Source organism: Mustela lutreola, chromosome 17, assembly GCF_030435805.1.
Source record: "Mustela lutreola isolate mMusLut2 chromosome 17, mMusLut2.pri, whole genome shotgun sequence".
NCBI lineage: Eukaryota > Metazoa > Chordata > Mammalia > Carnivora > Mustelidae > Mustela > Mustela lutreola.
In genome coordinates this window covers 15,038,487-15,058,133 of record NC_081306.1, presented here as the reverse complement: position 1 = coordinate 15,058,133, position 19,647 = coordinate 15,038,487, and the positions used below count along the sequence as shown (strand labels likewise).

Below are 19,647 nucleotides of genomic sequence, written 5' to 3'. Positions count from 1 at the left end.
ATCACTGGGGTAAGTTCCCAGAGAGGCAAGTTCGCATCCCGTTTAGAGAATACCAGGCTGGATCAAATGGAAACGTGCAGGCTGGGGCTGCTCTGACCCAGGCACGTGGCCGGTCCCAGCCAATAGCGGTGGGGTCCCAACGAGCCCGAGCACCCATTTCCAACCAGACATCAGGCACCCCAGCCTACGACACAAATGAGGAAACCTGCCCAAGCAGGAATTAACGGCACCCAACTGCAGAGTTTCCCTCATCCTGTTTTTCACTTCATGTTTTGGATGCTGCAGGCTGTGCGAGCAGAGATCCTAGGCTTTGGCTGAGGCAGCTGGCCTGCCTCCGAGCCCTGCCATGAACCACTTCCAGAGCATCCTGACGCGGGTCCAGATGCTGCTGTCCGGCCGTCGGCCAAGTCAGGTGCAGGCCCTCCTGGACCACATGCTGGAGAAGGAGCTCCTGTCCCGGGAGTACCACTGTGCCCTGCTCCGTGAGCCTGATGGCGAGGCCCTGGCCAGGAAGATCTCCTTGACCCTGCTGGAGAGAGGAGACCCAGACTTGGCCCTCTTGAGGTGGGCGTGGAGTGGGTGGCAGCTCCCGGTGGCTGAGAGGGACCCTGGCTCGGACCATGGTGGTAAGTCAGTTTCCCCTTCGCCCAAGTAGCAGTGATTGACCGTAGGCAGTGCATGGATGGGTTTTTCCTCCTCTCTGAAAGGAGGCTCCTTATGCTCATCCTTATCCCCAGATGCGAAGGTAGAGCTGGGCAGGAGTCAGGGCCTCTGAGGAGCTGGCGGGAGCAGCAAGTGCTCCGAGGACCCTGTCTGATCCTGGGTATCCTGGAGCCCCCCCTGAGTACCCTTCCGCTCTGCGTAAGAAAAGACCATCGCAGAGGCATGCAAACAAACGCCTGCTTGATTTACACTCTGAGTGGCCTTGATGTGTCAGGCACTGTGCTGGGGACCGGCTGGGGGCTACAGATGCACTCCTGTCTGCCAGGGGCTCACGGTCCAGTGGGGAAGACAGCTTCAGGCACTCGGTGGGGTTGAACACGGAGAAACCAGGTGCCAGAAGAGAGGACAAGCCAGGAAGCTGGAGGACAGAGGATACTCTGTGGGCACATGTACGTGCATCTGTGGTGTGTGCGCCCGTGTGTGCATGTGCACATGTGTGTGTGTGTACACCTGCACATCAGCGAGAGACAGAAATCGAAAGGGTGAGACAGAAGAGAGAGAAGGAGGGAGACAGAGACCGAGAACAGGAACCCGTTCAGAGAAAAGAGAGGAAGAGTGTCTTACTTTTAGGGCACTGACGACACTTGATGCATCTTCCATCGGAAAAATAAGCCCTCACCAAGGTGCCCCCACCCACGCCCCTGACCCCGCAGACCGTGTAGGTCTTCCTTCCCTGTTGCAGAGGTTCTCGCTCCGTTGCCAACAACATTCTTCCTAAAGAGGCAGGTCTGTTATGCCTCCTGCTCCACCCAGATCTGGGCTTTCCCGATTTTATGATAGATCGCCGCAGATTTTAGGCATTCACGGGACCCTTATGGTTTCGGAGTTACTCGAAGTGGGAGAAGATCACGAGGATTCACGTTGATTGAGTATTGGCCGCGTGCCTGGTCCCAACTAAGCCCTCAGTTCTAACCAAACGAGGGAAACCCAGATGTGCCCCCCACCCAAGGTGACCCCATCACGGGGTCCCCAGGTGGGAGGTGGTGGAAGCTGGATTTGAACGCAGACAAACTTTATCCCCAACCTGGCTTTGAGGACTGAAAAGCCTTCTGATGGTCTTGATTGGGTTACTGGGGGGTGGGGGGCGGTGTATGCGTTTCTCTTACTCTTCTGCCCAGATGTGGATTTACAAAGGGTTGGTTTTCCTAGTGGTTAAGTTCTCGTCCAGATGGTGTCTGTTGGTTTCTTGGACGTGTCTCTTACTCTCCCCCTTTCCCACCTGAAGGACCTCCCTGATTTCTTCATGGGGGTGCAGGCAGCCTGTGTGGTCTTGACGGGGGTGGAGAAGCCACTCTGGGATGGCAAGGGGGCAGTGGGGGGGGGAGTCAACTCTGCCTTCCTTCTCTACAAACGGCACGCTCCTTGCTCCTTTATGGGGAGGCTGCCTGACACCTCAACACCCCACCCCCCGTCTGCTGGTTCCTGTTATTTAACTCAGTTTCCTCCCTAGGGATGTCATATTTTTGTGTCTGAGCCCATGTGACTCTAGAAAGGGAACTGGGCTCAGTGACGTGGTCTACAGCGGAGTGGGAGACAGAGAAGAGCAAGGCGCCCCCTCTCCCTACCCTCTCTTCCTGTCCTCCAGCTCAGCCCCCCCAAACCTGACAGGGCTACAGGGTGTGCCGCTGTGATAGAGGACAGAGGGAGCAGCCTTCTTAGGGGAAGAGGGAATAGGGGAAGGGCATTGTGTGCTCTGTAAAGAAAGGGCCCCGACTCTGGTTTCAACGGGGGTTCAGAAGAGGAAATCACCCTGTGAAGGTTTTATAACTCTCTCCACAGCCCTTAGTGATCTTCCCTCTCCACAGCTCTAAACCCTGCACTGGCTCCCCATCACTCAGAGAAGAAGCCAGATCCAGACAGTGGCCCACAAGGCTCATCACAGACGGACTCTCCGTCTCTCATCCCCTACTTCTGCTCATCTCCTCCAGCCACACTGGCAACCCCACTAGCCCTGGGACAGGCCTGGCATGTTCTCTACCACAGGACCTTGGCATGTGCTCTTCCTACTACCTGGAACATTCTTCTCCAGATAGCCTCTTGGCCTTCCTGCTTAGCTCTTTGCTCAGATTTCACTTTCTCAGCAAGGCCTATCCCGAGCATCCCCTTTAGAACTGCGGTCCCCACGTGAGGGAAGGCTCAGTCATTTAAGCATCTGCCTTCAGCTCAGGTCTGGTCCCAGGGTCCCGGGATTGAGTCCTGCATTGGGCTCCTTGCTCAGTGAGGAGCCTGCTTCTCCCTCTACCTGTCACTTCCCGTGCTTGTGTTCTCTCTCTCTCTGACAAGTAAATAAATAAAATCTTAAAAACATTAAAAAAAAAAGAATTGTAGGTCCCCATCCACATTCTGAGCCCACCCCCTAGACTGACGTTTTCACCTCCTATATACTTTACTTTTGTATTATGTTTGTCGTTTGTTGTCTGCTCTCCCACTAGGAAATAAGCTTCACGTGGGCAGGGATCTGTATTTTGATCATATGGTATCCCAGATGCCTAGCACGGTGCCTGGTGCTGGGTAGGTGTGTGATGTCGATTGTTGAATGTTGGATGGTTGCATGGATGGATGGATGGAGGGGGGCGGGGAGGGGTGTCTGGGTGGGTGGATGGCTCAGGTACCACCATTATTTTCACTTTACAGAATGGCAAGCTGAGGCACAGATTGGTTAAGAGATGGCCTGCGAAGGGGACTATTGGGTGTCCTGAGGCCAGAGCTACTGCTGCACTTTCTGCTTGGCTGCTTCTTCTAAACAACCCAAGGGATACCGTAAATCTAGCCAAAACAGGTTAATTATCTTCAAACTGAAACTAGGCCTGAAACTTCAAACTGATTCAGAAGTCACCTTTGACTACCATGGTGCCTTGGTGTGATTGTGCAGAAAGCCTACGTCTGGGGCTGCGACCCTGGAGGTCCGACTCTGCTACCTGAGGCATCATGGGTGCATCCAACCCCAGGCAAGCTCGGGGGATGGGGGGAGGCCTGAGAGGCCAGATCTTTGTCCTGACACAACCCAGAAGCTTCCCTGGGGAATCAGAGCAAAAACACTCAGGGCACTCTTTGGTGACAGTGGGTGGCAGTGCATGTCAGGCAGTCTGGGGACAGAGAAGAGGCAGTGATGTTGACAGTGATGGAGAAGGACCAGGCTGGACACTGGAGAGCTCTGGGTGAGAGGCCACGCTCTGCTTCTTACAAACCATGTGACCTCGGCCCTGTGACGGGACCACTCTGACCCTCTGTTTCTTCATCTTGTGTATAGGTGTGGTGATATAAAGCCCTCAGTGCTAGAGTGAGGGTTAAATTAAGTGAGATGGTAGCTGGAAACTATCTAAGGCAGTGCTTGGCCTTGGATAGAGGTCACAGCAGGGAGAATTGGACAAGGAAGAATAAACCAGAGGTTTGAGATGCAGAGAAAACAATCGTGTCTACAGTCTCACTGGGGGGCCGCACGGAATATCTTGACAACTACTCCATGCAAAACACAATGCTGAGGGCTTGGGTGCTGTGTATATCTGAGAAGCGCCTCAATGGACCCCCACCATTGGGCTAGTACATGGTCTCTGCCCTCAGACTGCCTGAGTGCCAGTCATAGCTCCCTAATTCCAAGGACTGTGGCTATGAGCTCCTTCTGGAACATCTCTGGGCCTCAGTTTTCCACATCTGTAAAATGGAGGCAACAATGGTACCCAGTGACTATTATCTAATGTAGGGTGCTTGCATTTCCAGCAAGGAGAGAATGGATTCTGACTCATCGATGTCAGGGCTGGTGTTTGGGCAGCTACAGCCCCAACGTGAACAGCCGGCTTGGGTCTAATGGAGAGTTTGCCCGGTGGTGCCTTTGGGCATGGGTTCTCAGAAGCCGTAGGAATCTCCCCACCTCCCAGTCCCTGGGATGTTTTATTTTATTGTTTGCTTTGGCTCTTTCTCATTATTTGGCCACTTTAGGTGTTCAAGATGTGTTACATTTGGCCACAAGGACTCTGTTGTAGGAACCATAGAACAAAGTCTCCCTCTAGGATGTTGCCTGATTTATTGGAAAGGAAGGGACGTGCCTCACACTGCCAAACATTTCCTCTGGCTTCCTTCCTCATTTGGCACTTAGCCCCGGAGCCTGGAACTCAGACAGGAGAGGCTCTGTGCCTTCCCACCTGCCTCTTTCTCTTCCCAAGACCTGTTCCTGCTCCGATCTGGAGGGATCCTACTCTGCCTCCTGGAAGGAGACATGCTGGAGGGAACAACTGTCATCCATTCACCTTGGATGACTTCCCCGCCAGCCAGACCCACTTCATTGTCACCCCCAGGAGCCACAGAAGGAAAAGCACTTGCACCCGGAAGTTGGCACTTCCCCATGGGTTTTCCCAGGCTGACCAGTGTGTCCTGTTCCATTCTCTTCTTGGCTCCAAGCCGGGCACCTGACCCAACCAGAGCCGGTTTCTGTTCTCTGTTGTTACCTTAAGCAGCTTACTGGTGTCCTTCCTTAGGATCCATTCCTCTCTCTAGGCACCTGCCCAGCCACTTAGCTGCCTGCCTTCAAACTTACCTGATCTACTTATCCACCTACCAATATCTACTTATCAACCCATCATCTTTTTTTTTAAGATTTTATTTATTTATTTGACAGACAGGGATCACAAGTAGGCAGAGAGGCAGGCAGGCAGAGAGGAGGAAGCAGGCGATCTGAGGAGCAGAGAGCCCGATGTGGGGCTTGATCCCAGGATCCTGGGATCATGACCCGAGCTGAAGGCAGAGGCTTTAACCCACTGAACCACCCAGGCTCCCCTCAACCCATCATCTTATATGTTTTCCACTTGCACACATTTACCAATCAATCTATCTAACTAATTATAGTTTTATGTATCAATTTATCTACCTGCCTCCCTACCAACTCATTTGCTCCTGTCTTCGCTGACTTCTAGGTCTGCGCTCTCACGCACCTTCCTATGGGCCTCATTTGGATACATACCAGTTTTATTGTATCTAGTCACCTACATCTCTACTCACCTCTTTCCCTTCCTTCCTTACACTTCTTCCCTCCTCCTTAATCATTGTCTAAGCCCCCACTAGGGATCATGATGGTCACCCACAAGCATAAGAAAAGGTAATTACAACCTAGGGAAGAGGGGACCCTTCACCATTGGGAACCTGAGCCTGCCTTGATCGTGCTAATCCAAACTTCAGTTCTTTCATTCAAAAAATCTTGGAGTGGTGTGACTTTTAAGGAAGAAAAGAAATCACTGGGTCCCAGACAGTAGCAACCTCATGATCTAATCCAAGGCAGCACAGTCTCTACTTCTGAAATGGGAAGTTCACCCATGCATTGCCAAGTACAAAGCAGCAACAAGTTTTCTAAAAATGAGTAAAGCCCAAGATTGATGTTATGTGGAAGGATGCTGAAAGCAAGAACTCAGGCCTTGACCTTGAATGATGGCTAAAATAGAGCCCGACGGGGAGAAGGCAGGAGCTCAGCCTTGCACGAGCAGAGGTACCCACGTAGGGCGAGCTGTTCTATTTGGGGACACCACAGCTGGGGATGATAAGCTTACTCAGAAGAGAAGTTTCCCCCATGTCCTTCCCTTGGGACTTCACAGAGGACCCTGCCTGGCAACTTGCTCAATGCTTCTCCTGGTAACCAGTGATCTTTTGTCCTGCTGGATCCTGTCTGCAGGAAAAGAAATTTACATGCTCAGGGCCGGGCTGGCTTGAGGAGCCACAGAGAGAGCTCCCTAATCAGGAGGGAATTGATTATATTCAAAGCAGCCCTGGCTCGCTTGTGAGAATGATCACCGTCTCAGAGGGAGTTTCAAAGAGGACCACTAACGGGAGGAAGGCAGGATGCTTTCATAGGGACAAATCCTGCGCTCAGCTCAGCCCCTCTGTCCTGCTCTTTGCCCTGCCCATGCAGGAGGCTTGGCATTCTAGTTCTGCTATAATGCTAGCCTGCCCAGTCTTCATCTCTTTGTTTCCACTGCCCCTGCTGAAATTCAGACCCCATCAGCTCCTGGCTGGGCACCCCAATGGCTCCTCCTCGGTTTCTCTATGGGGTGGGGGGTGGGGTCCTCCTTGTGCTTATCCACAGCTTCTGGCATCTGCCAAACATGCAGCCTTGTACATGTCAGCACCCAGACCTGCTGGACACATGCATGGTCAGGTTTGGGTCTTGAGTATGGGTCTGGGGGATGGCAGCAGGTTGGGGGTCAGTGAGGATGTGGAAAGACCAGGTGGCAAAGATGAGGTCAGACCTAGTGCACCCAGGCAGGTGCACCCCAGTCGGAGTCACTCTCATTGCCAACTCTGTCCTGCCATGAACCCAATTCAGAACTATCTCGGTCGTGGCCGTCAGAACTGGCTTCCTCTGAGGACAGGAAGGGCCTCTCATAAGGGGCTTGAGACAAGTGAGTGGGCAGGTGCCTCTCCCTTGGCAACAGGTCGTGGGAAGATGAGATTTCTTGAGATTTCTAATATTTGTCCTATCTTGTTGTATTAGCCTCCCAAGGCAAGACTGTGTTTCAAATTGACTATGAGCATTTCCCACGTGTCTGCCTACTTCCTCCCTGGGCCTTCTAAAAGCAGGGACTGTTTCAAAATAACCACGTTACAAAGATAGGCACCATTATCTTTATTTCGTAGGTGGGGAAACTGAGGTCCACATAAGGGAAGTGAGGGGTCCAAGGTCATGCACCTGCTAGTAAGAGCAGGGGCTCGATGCCAGCTCTTCAGGTTCCCAACCCAGTGCTCTTTCAGTAAAAATACAGGCAGGAGGACCTCGTCACTGCTTCCCAAACCTCATTCACTTCCAGACCAGCTCACGACTTCTGTACTATTATTTACTCGACAGGTGTTTTTTCAAAACACTCACTTTTTTTTTTTTTTTTAATTCAACTTTCTTTTCCCAGGACGTTTATGCCCATCTTAAGTGAAAGGTATGCCACCCACTGAAGTGCACTGTGAGACGGGAAGGCAGGGCAGTGTTTACACAAGACAAGTCAAATACTGTTGTCTGGCTGAAGGCTTGTAGCTAGGGATCGCTTTCTGGGAAACAGGGATGTACCCTGCATTCCAAGAGGTGTTAAAGACCTATTAGCTTGACAAACACTTTCCCCCAGATGCCATCAGAAGCATGGGTAGAGACCTGCAGAGGCACTAACTTTCCCCCTGTGGGTCACCCCAAACCATCTAGCTGTAAGTAGACTGCATCTGGGATAACATTGTTTTATGTGGCATTCACATTCTGGTCCAATGTCTTGGAATAAAAATCATGAGTGGACCACACGTAATCACTGGGGCAATTCCCGGCAGTTTGGTGTGGGGATGGTGGAGGAAAAATAGAATCTTGAAAACCTGCTGGACCCCAGCTGGGGGTGCCCAGCTTGTTTTGAGGTATCTGAGGGGCTCAGATCCTGGCCCTGTAGTGCAGAAGATGGCAGGAATTGGCAGTTGGTACCAGTGAGGCTCCACTGGGGTCACCATGATTTCAGAATGTCATTTTGTCAAAGGTCCCTCTAGAAGAGACAACTCTCAATCTTCTGCAGTTACCCAATTTGGTCCACAACAAGGAACTGAAATTACCACAAGAGGCACGGGGAGGGCTTAAGGGAGTGTGGGCAAATTAGAGAGTTTTAGACAGAGAAATGCAACGGCTTGATGCCACTTCACAGAGGGGGGAGTTTTCTGTTGGTCCCTTGCTTGCTTCCTTTGCACGCTGGCTTAGTCTTTGTGGGCTCCTGACTCGTACAGGTGGATAAGCTGGAGATGAAGCTCTCTGCTCCTGAACTAGGCATTCAGAGGCATCGTTGGACAGGCTGAGGGCCCCAGGGGGAGCTGCCAGTCTCCTGAAGCCACTGCCCCACAGGGTCTCCCACACCATGCGTTGCTTGGCTCCACGCCCTGCGGGGTCCTACCTGCCAGAGCCCCAAGGTAAAAGGGGGGTGAAGGAAGTCGGGGTCTGAGAAGGCTTCTTGATTTAGGGTAAGGTCTCCGCTGGCCCCACCATCTCTGAACTGGGGGGTCGGGGCAGAGAGAGGGGTCCTTGTCCTGTCGGGGCTGTTGGGAAAAGTGAGGTGGTTGATTATTTCTTTCTACTTGAGGGGCATTCAGATTGGCGCAGGTGCCCCGCACGTGAGAGCACTTTATCAGCGCTGAAGGGTTCTAGAGGGCCAACTTGCAGGAGGCGTGTCGTTCGCGCTCAGTGCGGATGGCTCAGCTCAGCCAACCACAGGTCCTCTCTCTACCAGGTAAACACAGAGGGGTGCCCTTGAAGGACAGGATCCCTGCCAGCCCTCACCCCATTCCCCGGGAGAAGCAGGAAAATCAAAGCCGGAGTCCTGGGTGTAGCTGCTGAGCCCCAGCCGGCTGGACAGATGCTCGCCTCTCCCCAGTTTCTGAATTCTGTTTGGGGGGAGCAGTTGGGGGCAAAAAGACAGATGGCCCCAGCTCTGAAGTCAGCGTGGCGGGTTTGAATCCTAGTTGCTTGCTGGCTGGGTGGGATGTGATGCAGAATATGTCCCCAACTATCTTTGAGGCTCTCTTCCTGGGCTGTTAAAAACTCTATGACAGGGTAATGGTGAGGAAGCGAAGTCCAGCACACTGCTGGGCACACTGTAGGAACCAAATATCATCACAGAAGCCCAGCATTGCTGGTGTCGATGTGTTGTGCGTTTTGGAGGGATGAGACTCCTGTCCTCAGACACCGGTGAGATGTCTTCCTCTGGACCCACGCGTTGACGGCGTGTCTGCCAGCTCTGCTGGATAGAGCTTGTGAGGAGTTTTGATGGGGAAGGAGAGGTCAGGAGTGACCTCGAGCCACCCCTTCAATTCCAGACAGGAACTCCAAGCCTGGGAAGGGAAGTGCTCTCCCCGCAGTCTCATGGTGGGTGGCGCTGAGGTCCAGGACCTCCAGAAGAGGAAAAGGCAGGAGGAATGGAGTCCCAGGGATGTGGTGATGGGGAGGCTGGCTTGTCAAGGCTGAATTTCCAGCCCACAAAGGTCCCAGGGGCATTTTCTCTTGCCTCTGGAGGGCATTTGGCTTCCCAGGAGGGTATGGCTCATTGAGCAAGTCTCTGGGTCCGTGTTGCTTGTAAGGGTGGTTTGCCACCTTCATAGCTGGGCTGAGCTAGAGACACATGGAGGCCACCCCAGAGCCAGCGTGAACAGCCCACAAGTCAGTGCTTGCAATTGGCTTACCCCCCAGGCGTGCTGCCTCCCCAGAAGCAGGGGACTGGCCATTTCCAGGAGCTGATGGACGCTCTGGGAGTGCCCATGAGTGTTGGGACAGTGAGCTGGGTGCTTGGGAGAAAGCATGCGGTGGGTGCAGCAAGCCTGCTTACTCCCCAGCTTGGCCCAAATCCCAGCGCTGAGAGAAAGTGAAAGAGAAAAGGACGCCTGTAGGGGGGTGAGATGGGGTGGCTGGCCAACAGACCCGGCCCAGTTTCGCCTCAGCCCCAGAGCCGGCAGGAAGCACTGGGAGCACGCGGGACTCCGGGGAGCCGGGAGCGGCGGTAGGTAACCAGGGCTCCCCACCCTGCACCCCAGAAAGTCGGCCGGGCAATCGAGCTCAGAGGCTGGCAGCTGCTTTCTTGGAAAGCTGGAAGGGAAAGGGCGCGTGCGGAGTGCAGACCCGGGAAAGTCCGCGTTTGCAGCATCCCCAGCCTGAAACACAGGGACCAGACGGCGCGGAGTCGGACAGCGGCGCAGGGTCGCGGGGCCCAGAGCGCGCGGCAAGGGGAGGCGGGCGGGAGGCTGACGTCTGCTGGCACTTCTGGGGCGCGGGAGGAGCGTGCGGAGCGGAGCCCAGCGCGGGAGCCAAACCCGGGACTCACACACCCTCCGCGCCTCCTAGAGTCTGGAGAGCCGCTGTGGGGTGCGCCGTAGAGAGCGACACACAGGTTCCTCTATGGGGACCCTGGGCTCTGGCCGCCCTTCTCTGAGCCTCAGTTTTCCAGTTGGATCATAGCACCGCTCTGACCCAGCAGTGCAGGTTTCTGGCCCTCGGGTGGGGGATGCCTTGCAGAAAAGCTTATGCCCACCCCCCCACATTTCGTGGGCAACCTGGGGAAATCCTCAGGTCTCTCCCCCTGGGAGCTAACCTGGAAAAGGACAAAGACCTTGATTTGGGTTCTCAGAATTGCAATTGGTGGAGCAGAGGAAAGCATCTTGCTTGGGTGGGGAAAGCCGGGGGTTTTTATGAGAAAGGAGAGGGTGATGACATGATTTAGATGAAGAGCAGAGAAGAAAAAGCCTGCTAACGTCGTGGTCACTGGTTGAGCCCCTTCTGCTGATTACCTTATTGTTTTGTTGGTGCTATCGAATGAAACTGACCTTTGAAGGTATGAACTCTCCTGTCCCCATCTGGTCTGAATGCTAGTTGTTCTGTTGACTTTTTATGAGCAGCTGCTTGTAAAACAATTGTAAAAGCAATCGCCAGTTCAAGAGTTAGTTAGAAAGGAAAATGGAACTTTAAAACGAGTCTCTTACGGTTTTTTTTTTTTTTTTTTAATACAATTCCAAGCCTCTCTTCGATCATCTGGGGTGGGGGTGGGGCACAGCTTTCTGGGATGGCTTTGACAGGGCTGATATCTCCACCTCCCTTTGGGGTCCCGAGCCCTGTCTTCTAAAGAGAGAAACCAAGGAACCCCAGAAATAGGTGTGTGGGAGGGGAGGTCTCTGGGGACGCAGAATGCCAGAATTGGAGCTGCCATGCCTAGCTCCGCCTTAAAGCCCACAGCTCTCTGCGAGTCCCACGTCCTCCCCCCATCCAAGGTGTAACAGAGCAGAAGATAGACGCCCAGCTGTCCCCAGCATCCCATTTACAATTGCAGCCAGGCTTTCCTAACTTTGGCAAGGTGCCCTCCATCCATGAAACCCCCCTCCACACCAACCCAGAAAAGAAACACTCCCAGCCAATCAGAAGGTTAAGGAAATTGGTGCTTCTTTGCTTTAGGGCCTGATGGAGCTGAGACGGGGAGGGAGAGAGACCTCAGAAAATCACCTTCCGAACCCCAGGCTGCCTTAGGTAAGGACCTGGTTTCCAAAATCCCAGGATGTACAGAGGCAGGGGGTCCCAGGCTTCTGGCACAAGGGAGTCACCTGTTTGGCATGTGGGCTCCTTGTCCCGCCCCTGGGCCCTGCCTGGGCTACACCATTTATCTGGTGATTCCTACGCCAGAGGCCCAGAGGTTATAAACATGCAGTGAAAGGCATTGATGTGGTCCAAGCCCTGTTCTCTCACCATGTTATAAAACCTCCGGGGACTTCCCCAGGAGATTTGGTAACCAAGGTCACATAGTCAAGCTGTTGGTAGGATCAAGATTTGAGTCCAAGTCTGTGGAGTGCCCAGTCCAGGGCCTGGACAGAGGCGTGAGCCTCCTATGCAGGGCAGGTCCTGCGTAGGCAGAGTCATCTGGATACAGTCCCTGTCTGATGGCAGGGACCTGGTCCTACCTCTTGAGACCTCAATCCCTGGTCCCTTGTGAAGAGTAGTCAGGAAATTAGCAAAGGGACTCAACAGCATGGCCCGGAGTCAATCCCAGGCAATCAGAGAAGTGGCCTGAGGAAGAGAGGGAAGCTTCTGGACTTGGCTTTCAGACTCTCCATCAGTCACCCCGGATAAATGACTTCCGTCTCCGAGGTGCATCTATAAGATGGCTAAAACAAGGGCATCTTGGAAGCCCTTGGGCAAAGTCACCAAAAATACACCTGTCACAGGAGTAAGCATTATAGCTCCTGGAGGGATTGTATGGAAAGATCTGGAGCGAAGTTGTGCCCGGAAGGGAGGCTTCTAGACTTTGACACAAACCTGATGGGTGGTCCCCAGACAGTTCTCAAAGAGGTGTTAATTGACCCTGGGTCTCCTGGAGAGGAATAGATCCCTTGCTTTTCTGATTCTTTCTCTAGCCACCTTCCCCCATTTTTGTGGGGAGACATCTTTGACCACACTCACACTGGCTGGTGCTACTTTTTAGCAGAGTCGTAGGACAGCTGGCCTTATTGTGACAAAATTGTTTTTAGTGGCAAGTGATGCTGGGTTTTTCCCCCCACCATGGGAGGGAGTGATAGAAAGTTTCCTTTTTTTTTTTTTTAAGATAATATGAAATTTACCAACGAACCCATTTTGAGTATACAACTGAGCTGTGATAAATATGTTCCTACTGCTCTACAATCACCATCCCACTCCAGAACCTTTTCATCGCCCCAAACTGAAACTTGGTCCCCAGGACCCGTGAACTCCCCATTCCGGCTCCCTCCCCCACCACCGCCACCACTTTTCACTGTTCTGTCTCTGGAGCTGACCACTCGAAGTGCCTTATTTAAGTGGAATTCTTTTTTTTTTTTTTTTTTAAAGATTTTATTTATTTATTTGACGGAGAGAGATCACAAGCAGACGGAGAAGCAGGCAGAGAGAGAGATAGAGGGAAGCAGGCTCCCTGCTGAGCAGAGAGCCTGATGCGGGACTCGATCCCAGGACCCCGAGATCATGACCTGAGCCTAAGGCAGCGGCTTAATCCACTGAGCCACCCAGGCGCTCCCTTTAAGTGGAATTCTATAGTATTTGTCCTTTGGGGACTGGCTTCTTTCATAGAGTATGATGTTTTTGAGGCTTCTCCTTGTTGTAGCAGGTGTCGCCATGTCCTTCTTTTTTATGGCTCAGTAATATTCCAGTGCACAGGATTCTAGTGTACAGAATGGTGTTTCTGCATTCATCTGTTGATGGACACTTGAGTTGTTTACGCCTATTGTCTGTTACAAAGAGTGTGCTACGAACATCTGTGTACCGATGTGTGATCGCCTGCTTTCAATTCTGGTGGGTTTCTTTTAACATAAATACATTTGTTTCTTTAAATAGTTAAGTCAAGAACAACACAAATTATGGCAAATTATGGAATAGGTGGTAGGCAGATCTGACCCAAAAGTTGTGAAGGGGACAGATGAACACCTGAAGCTTGAGAGACTGGACGGGGGGGGGGGGGGGGTGGAGACCCAGTAGCAGCTGTAACCACCCAGGGTGTGAGGCTGGTGCAGCTCCATCAAGGGCACAGCGGTAGACAGGGACTCTTGGAAGGAGGAGAAGAAGAATTGAGGAAGATGTGAAGTCTGGTTCTAGGATTTTCAGCTGGGGAGAAATGGAAAGGTGGCAGACCATGGAGAGTCTGGAAGGGTCACTTGGGTGAAGGAGAATTGCAGACCTCCCCGGGCTCAAGAAAAGTCACCCCAGCAGTGGCGTGGTGTTTTCTTGGCAAGAGGAAAGTCAGGCTGCCTTGAAAATAAAACCCATTTTAATTCCGTACAGGCAGGTGCGTGTGCGAAGGGGCACAAGAGGGTGCTCGTTTAAAAATACAGAATCTCTGGGAGTCGGACCAGGGTGCCGTATGCTCAGCACCCTTTCCAGGCAGTTTTGATTCACAGCCAAACCTGCCAATGGCTCGTCTCTGTCGCTGGATGCTGACAGGCAGGGCTGGCCCATGGTTTGTGACTCAGAGCCTCTAACCCCCTCTCGCAGAGGCCAACCTGGCTTGGCCGAAGGTTGCTCATTCCCCTCCCCATCCCAATTCCTGGCTCAGGTTGTCTTTCGGGAGCAGGGCTTGGGGGAAGCCCGTTGGACTCCTTTCCAAGTCACTGACTGCAGCTTGGAATGCTGGGACATGCAGAGGGAATGCCGCCTGGAGGTGGGAGGGGCCGGGACGCCCTGCCGGAAGGGGGCTGGCGCTCTGGACTAGCACCCACCAGGCCTCCTCCCCCAGCTGTAGCTCTGACTGCTGGGCTCCTGCCTTCCCATCTTGCGTGTCCCCCTTGAACCCCTCACCCTGGGTCACTGGCCATCTGGGCACATGCACCAGCTGAGGTCCTATCATGCAAATCCCAAAGGTTTTCCATGTCTCCACAAGGTGCATGTCCTCAGTGGGGGTCCAGCCTAGATAGGTGGCTTGTCCCAGCTCTCAGAGGTGGAGGCGGAGGGGGTTTGTGGGGTTCTGTATGATCACCAGGACCCCTGGTGGAAAAACAGAATAAGCTTGCCTCTGGTGAGGTTCCTAGGAAGCAGACTGGGCTCAGAATTGAAGATTTGCACATGGGAGGTTGATTGGAGAGGCAAGGTGTGGGGGAGACATGCAGGGAGAGGCAGGAAGCAGGACTGGGGTGCCAGCCATAGTCTCTCCAGGGGCTTCAGCCACACCCCTGCCCCCCCCCCCAGAGGGCGCTGGAGCTGGGACAGCTCTCAGGGTTACTACAAATTGAGGCAACAGACTGGACCTTTGCACCCCACAGGTCCCAGTCATCGGACACGGGTTCCCCTTGGAGAAGGGGTGTGACTTGGAGCTATGCCCAGAGTTAGAAGCAGGAAGCCCCTTGCCCTCCAGCAGCTGGTAGATGGGCACCCCGACCTCAGCCCCTTCATGGGTTTCATCGATGTTGTAGCAGATGCTACATGTAACATCACGCCAGTGAAAACTGTCAGGCCAGAGTAGCAGGAGGCCAAGGTCTAAATGCTCCTCCTGGGTTGCTTTTTAACCATACTCTGCAGCCCTCTTTCGGCAGGGGAGGTTGTGGGCTTTCCATTCCCTTTAGGCAGTGCCTCATGCTCTGAGATTTGCCTACTGATGCGTTCGAGGTGCATCCTTGTGTTTGCGTATGCTCTTGGAACCTCTCCGTGGCGTTTTCAGGCGCCTGGATGTCCCCCTGCATGTCTAGCTTGGGGCTCTCAGAGCTCCTTCTGTTTCTGACTGTGCCCTCTGAGCTACATGGCTGGGCGTGCGTCGGGTCTGTCGCTTCTGACCCTGCCTCCTCCTCCATGGGTCACGCTGGCAATCTTTGACTGCCCCTCCTTCAGCCACGGACACCCGGATGGCATCCACCTGCTGTCACCCCAAACAATTCCACGGGTCCTCTGTGGGGCTGTGGGAGCATTTCTTTGCAAGATCTATCCCCAGCCTAGAATGGTGAGGTTGTTGGACCTCTGCTTCCTTTGGTATTTAAACAGGCTCCAGGCCGTACACCAGGGTAGTCTGCATACAAAAGCCCCACGGTTGTCAACCTTTGGCATCTTCCTAGCTTTCTACTTTTGACCAGCAGTGCACAATCTAGTGGCACCTTGGTTGTTTTTATTTGGAAACTTACATCATTGTAGCACTTTCTGGAAATGTCACTTTAGGCAAGGCAGAGCAACATAATGAGGGAGGCACTCTGCCAAACAGATGAGGTGGGGTTCACAACTGGGAGAGGCTGAGGAACTTAGGTGAGGGCACATGGTTAGTGGGGAAGTGAGACTTGAACCCAGAGCACGCAGTCCTAACCACTGTATTATTATCATCACAATTTGTCTCCCTCTTAAAATATCATCTGAGCCTGCTTTGCAAGTTTCTTGGCAAGGACTTAAACCTCTTGAGGGCCCCCTGGAGAACTGAGCCCAGTGGGGTTGGTTGGTTGGTTGGTTGGTTTGTAGGAGATGCTCAGTAAATCATTGTTTTATAGATCTGGGTGAAACCCAGTGCAGTATGTCTTTTATAATTTATCTTCAGGACTAAGATGCAAGGGAAGAGGAACTTTGTTCAATTAGCCCCACCGAGATAATGACTGGGGGTTGGTCAGGGAAGATAAGGTCGCCCTGGCTTCCTGCCACCATCTGACCCCCAGAATCTGCTTATTGTGAGTTTGGGGAGCAAGGGAGTATTGAAGGGGGACCTTGGGGGAATATAGAGGGGGAAGGCTGACAAGCAATGAGGTATCCAGAATCTCAAAATAGTCTCACTGAGTGGGCTCCGCCCCCATTTGGTGAAACTAAGGCTAGAGGGTCCTCAAGGCAAAGGCAGAGCTGGAACACAACGCCATTGTCTAGACCCACAGTTCCAAAGATCTTCATTCCTTCCTCAGGAGGAGAGGTAGAGTCAACACACAAGGAAGTATTCCTTCTCATGCTCTTTTCTCGCCGCACAGGGCAATGCCGAAGAGTTTGGGGGTAGCAAAGGTGACCGTTTCTCCCTCTCAGAGCCACCCAAGACCCTCAAGGATACACTCCCTTGTCTGGGGAGAGATCACCTGTTACATTGAGCCTAACCTCATCGTCCTCCTCTCTAAAATGAGTAGAATGAGGTCATCCACCTAGAGCATTTAGCACAGCTCCCGACAAGGCACACTCCCCACTGCGGGGAGGGACCACTGCGTCAGCAGGCACCAGCAGTCAGGTTACCTAAGGAAGAGGTAGAACAGTTTGGTGATCCTCCATTTCCCTCGGAGGAGAGAGAAATGAATTTATTCCAGAAACCATTTTGATGCTGACGGTCTTCCAAAGCCTGTAGTGTAGTACAAAGTGGGGACAGAAATGAAGCCCCAAGGGACTTTTGGTGGCCGGAAGATTAGGAACTTTTTCTCAACTTGGACGTGGAAGGTGGTAGCTCGGGAGGGAAGGGCGGGTTCAAAGAGGACCTTCTAAAAATACTGCCCGTTTACCAAAAAGACACAGACCACTTCTCTGCTGTTCCCGCAGACAACTTCTCAAAAGGAGAAATCGTCTTGTCATCCATGCCTCGTCACCAGGTGAGGGCATCTCCCCGGGGTGCCTGGGGACACAGAGTAGTTGGAAGAACTGTGGCTTTGGGGCCAGGCCATTGGCTCAGATCCCACCCATCTTCTCTCAGCCTTTTTCCTTAACTGAGCAATGGGAAAACGAATCACAAATGTGTGTGTTAGACTGAGCAGAATCAGATCCTCACATCAGGTCATGCGGGCACCCATGGATTCTAGTTCTGTATCACTTTTATGCATGGAGAGAGCCTGCCGTGCATAGGAGCCTGCTGGGGTCCCGTGCATAGGAGCCTGCTGGGGTCTGGGGACAGGTGAGCTAGACAGACAAGGATCCTGCCCTTCCAGGACTGTGTGATTTGCCCTGTGTGGTGGCAGCTGAAGGGGACTTGCCCTCTGCAGTGAGGTGATTTGAGCCAGCTCTGTCCCATGTCCCCTCTAGAGAGGCACATGGAGGAAAGAGTCCAGCCAGGGGCCTTTGAGGCAGTTCCTAAACATCTAGAGACACAGGGGACATGGTTGTAGGGACGTTGAGAGGACTCAAGCCAAGATATAAGTCAAGTGAGGTGTGAATGGGAGGCACCGTGGCTTTGGGAGATCGAGACCAGACTAGACTCCAAAAATGAGCCCCAGGTCTGCAGAATCCTAACATAATGGGATTCCTTTGACTGTAGGCCTCTTGTGTGCCTCCAAGAGCCTTTCCTGGCCTTGCAGCGGTCCTACAAGGGAAGCTTCATTATCCTGACCTAGTAGTGGAAAAAATGATACTCAGAGAGGGGAAGTCCCTTGCTTAATGCCTCCTAGCCAGGGTTCAAACTCAAACTCTCCAACCAGCCGACCTTGGACAAGCCATCCGATGGATGTGTTTGCGTATCCTCATTTATCAAATGGGCATTAAATCCTGCCTTCTCTCTAGAGCTCTTTGGGAGCTCAGATGGTGGGGGTGGGATGGAGGCAGAAGTCCGTTACGAGCTGGAGATCCCTTTCTATTCAAGACAGGTGCATAAAGTGTAGGGTTCGTCTTAGGGTAGCTGGAAGGGAGGTGCTGAGGTGTGTATGTTCTGGGTATCTGAGTGTGGACGTCATCTTCCTCTATCTTTTCTTCTTCATTTTCTTTGAAAGAGACAGAGCATGAGTGGGAGGGTTGGAAGCAAAGGGGGAATGAGAGAGAGAATCTTAAGCAGGATCCATGCTCAGCGTGGAGCCTCATGTGGGGCTCGATCTCAAGACCCTGAGATCACAACCTGAGCTGAAACCAAGAGTTAGATGCTTAACAGACTGAGCCACCCAGACGCCCCAAGAGCCGACGTCCTCTTGTCTGGGTTTAGCCAATGTCACAGAAGCTGGGCCCGTGGGTGACTTTTCTCCAGTCACCTTCTCAGTGGTAGCCATGGGGGACATGAGCAGACCTCCCAGGCTGCACTTCTGGGGGCTTTCTTGTTCTTGTGGGGTCTCTGGGTCCTCCTTATGTAAAAGAACAGAAAGGTTGGCTTTGCAATGTTGTGACTTATGGAGAAATGAAAGAGAAGGGGTCCCTTCATCAACCTCACAGAAGTTAGAAGCAAATTAATGATCATTGACAATAATAATAGTGATGACCATGGCCATCCTCTGCATTTGCTCCCCATGTATGTGACGGATGCCATTCTAAACCACCATTCACCAAGTGGCTCGCTAAGCACCAGTGGCCTTTCTGAGGGCGTTAGGAGAATTAAGTCCCCTGATCCTTATGGGTTACCGATTAGGATTCCCATTTTACAGATCAGGGAACTGAGACTCCAGGAGGTTGATAAGATGAACTTGCCCAGGTTGTGGTGGGTAGGAATGGTTTCAGAGGCAGGCAGTTTGACTCCAAAGCTCACACAAGTTGGCTTGTTTCTCTTCTGTCCATGTGTTTCTCTGGGGTCTGATCACATTTGGGAAGGCTGTCCAAAGTTTGAAGCTGAGCCCTCAACAGTGAGGCTGGGTTGCAATTCTTCAGGCTTCTCCCCATTGACACCTCCTGCCATTACCCGTCTGTGATAGGACCTGGTTCCTCCCTAACCCTGGGCCTCGATATGATGGGGGTTGTTCATTGAATGGAAACATTCTGATTGGCAAGAAAGAGCACTGGACAGAGAGTCTCGTGCTGGGGGAGATCAGGTCCAGGCTTGGCCAGGGACAGGTAATGGGGCCTTGAGCAAGTCGCTTCCCTTCTCAGGGTCTCATCTGCTCTGTAGAGTGGAGGAGGTTGGACTTGAAGGCCCCCGGCAGACCTGTTACTCTGGGAATAAACAGTTTGGGAAACTTGACCAAAGTTACCCAACTCATTGGTGAAATGCCCGGGCTCAATCCAGAGCTGCTGTCACCAGATCTGGCTGCCTGGAAGAAGAGGCAGATGGCTACAACGTAAGCTGTCCCTAAATACCGCAGATTGAGAAGGGGAGG

At 52.7% G+C, this 19,647-nt stretch overlaps 1 protein-coding gene across 6 annotated transcripts in view; it reads left to right on the top strand.

Moving 5' to 3' along the window:
* Nucleotides 1–230: 230 nt before the first annotated feature.
* CIITA (class II major histocompatibility complex transactivator) overlaps nucleotides 231–19,647 on the top strand; it is a 45,319-nt gene continuing 25,902 nt past the window's right edge. Inside the window, exons 1-2 of one of the 6 annotated variants that reach the window (XM_059153922.1) lie at nucleotides 231–626; nucleotides 11,651–11,722. In XM_059153922.1, coding sequence (XP_059009905.1) covers nucleotides 347–626; nucleotides 11,651–11,722 — 352 coding nt within the window. In that variant the 5' untranslated portion in view covers nucleotides 231–346. Of the gene's footprint in view, nucleotides 627–8,386; nucleotides 8,629–9,705; nucleotides 10,209–11,650; nucleotides 11,723–19,647 lie in introns of those variants that run through there. The other 5 variants (XM_059153920.1, XM_059153918.1, XM_059153917.1 and 2 more) reach the window with 5 other exon arrangements.